Raw genomic sequence first — 1,880 nt, 5'->3', positions numbered from 1 at the left:
CCCCAACCCTTTCTTTCATATCAACCATCTGTCGTCCTTATTTTTCCTTCTTCTTTTTGTTCTTTATTTGTGTTTGTTTCTCTCTTGTTGTAACACCTCTAATCTTCGGTACTTACATAACTTTATTGGTTGCAAGTGCCGTTAAAGTCTTATGAAAACTAAATAACCTGTCCCGGCAGTTCACCAAACAGTTTACTGTTGACATACTTGATTTGACCTTTTTGTTCTACAGTGGAGCCCTCTTAACTCTTTATCTCCGGCAAACCTCTCCCAGCGGCTCTCGGTACATCCCGTCTTTATGACTTTGACATCAAATTACTTTTCGGCAATTGCTGAAAACAGGTCTCTTTTATCGGGAGTTCATTCATAAGATATTGAACTGTATAAATAAGTTCACTTGTTTTGATTTGATGACCCATTTAGTGACGTTTTTGCCATTTTTAGATTTAGTACCAAAGAAGGGCCTGGCATAGTGGGTTTACCCCCCCCTGCGGAGATAAAGAGTTAAACTGAATATATATAATCCGAATTCAGCGATAAACTGAACATGCATACTCCGAAATCAGCGATAAAGCAAAAGAAAAATAAAGTCCCTGATTTTTGTTCTTTTATTTGTGCAACCTCTTTAAACGGAAAACCCGGCTTAACTGAAAGAAAGCAGGCGGTCCGGTAGATTTTGGTTGATTTTGCAGTCACACAACCGGCAGTACAAAATGCCCCCGTCTGGTCACCCGGCCAGGAGTGTTGCTGCAGCGGACTTCTCGGGCCTGGCACAGAACTGCCTCAAGTGATCGGAACGGATAATTTTCACCGTCGCATTATTGTGGCAAGTGACGGCAAAGAGTTAAGTGGAACCCTCTGTACATTGTCTTCATTGCTCACCCCGTTTTTGAAGTTGGCCTTAGCTGCTACACTGAGGTCAAGCAGATGAGCTAGACAAGTCCATGGTTAATCCCTCAATGCACCTGTGGGTGATTGCCAGGTGCTCTTGTGTGGTTGCTCCTTCTTTCTTATCAAACATCTATTGTCCTTATCTCTCCTCCTTTTTTATTTTGTTTGTTACTCTCTTGTAACACTTCTAGGTTTCGGCACTTATATGACCTTATTGTGTTGCAAGTGGCGTAAAACTTTTACTAAAAAACTAAACTAAACAATTCATACCTCTGCAGAAAGGTGCACGGAAAAAGGATACTTCAGTTTATATGAAGCCAAAAGATTTGGATATAGAAGTTACCTGCAACGGCAGATGTTTCGTAATGATGGGCTGGTCTATTTTTTACCAACCTTGTATGTTTAATGTTTAATGTCATGTATTGTGTGTTTTGATATATTTTAAGAGTCATTTTAATCCTCATCTCTTCTATTTCACCAAAGAAATTTTCTTCTCTGCAGAAGCTTTGGTCACCATCAGGTATTTACGGACAAACTGCTTTATTATTATTTATCTATATCGTGTTTATTTATGTTTTAAAACTTTATCAACTTTTTTCATGTTTTGTTCCAGATATCGTAAAGTGTCAGGCGATACATGCCAAGGGGGAGAGGCACATAAATTTGCACCTTTGCTGTATTCCTGCCCCGTTCGTGGTGAGTCTGCCGTCTGGCATGAGAAGCGGTAGTTCTTTTTTAGGATGAAGACAAATGAGCATATCACACTAAAGTAGGATTTTTTCTTCGTATCGCCTTTGTATATTGTTTGCTAAATTTTCCCGAAATGACATGAAAATTTGTTCTTTAGCTAAATATGCATGAATGTAAAATATGTTTTTTCGCTGAATTTACGTGAATGGAAAATATGTGTGTGGCTCTGAGAAAACCCTTCACAAGGTGCAAAATTTCAAAATGAACTTTTTTGTATATTTTAAAAGACACATCTTTTC

At 38.6% G+C, this 1,880-nt stretch overlaps 1 protein-coding gene across 1 annotated transcript in view; it reads left to right on the top strand.

Annotated features, from left to right (window-relative positions):
- Positions 1-1,880, top strand: part of LOC101857914 (sortilin-related receptor) — a gene marked incomplete in the record, with an annotated part of 121,665 nt that overhangs the window by 44,805 nt on the left and 74,980 nt on the right. Inside the window, 1 exon segment of the mRNA XM_013080110.2 lies at positions 1,505-1,587. Coding sequence (XP_012935564.1) covers positions 1,505-1,587 — 83 coding nt within the window.

This window comes from Aplysia californica, unplaced genomic scaffold (genome assembly GCF_000002075.1).
Source record: "Aplysia californica isolate F4 #8 unplaced genomic scaffold, AplCal3.0 scaffold00005, whole genome shotgun sequence".
Taxonomy (NCBI): domain Eukaryota; kingdom Metazoa; phylum Mollusca; class Gastropoda; order Aplysiida; family Aplysiidae; genus Aplysia; species Aplysia californica.
The sequence above is the reverse complement of the archived record's forward strand: the minus strand, read 5'-3'. Positions and strand labels throughout refer to the sequence as shown.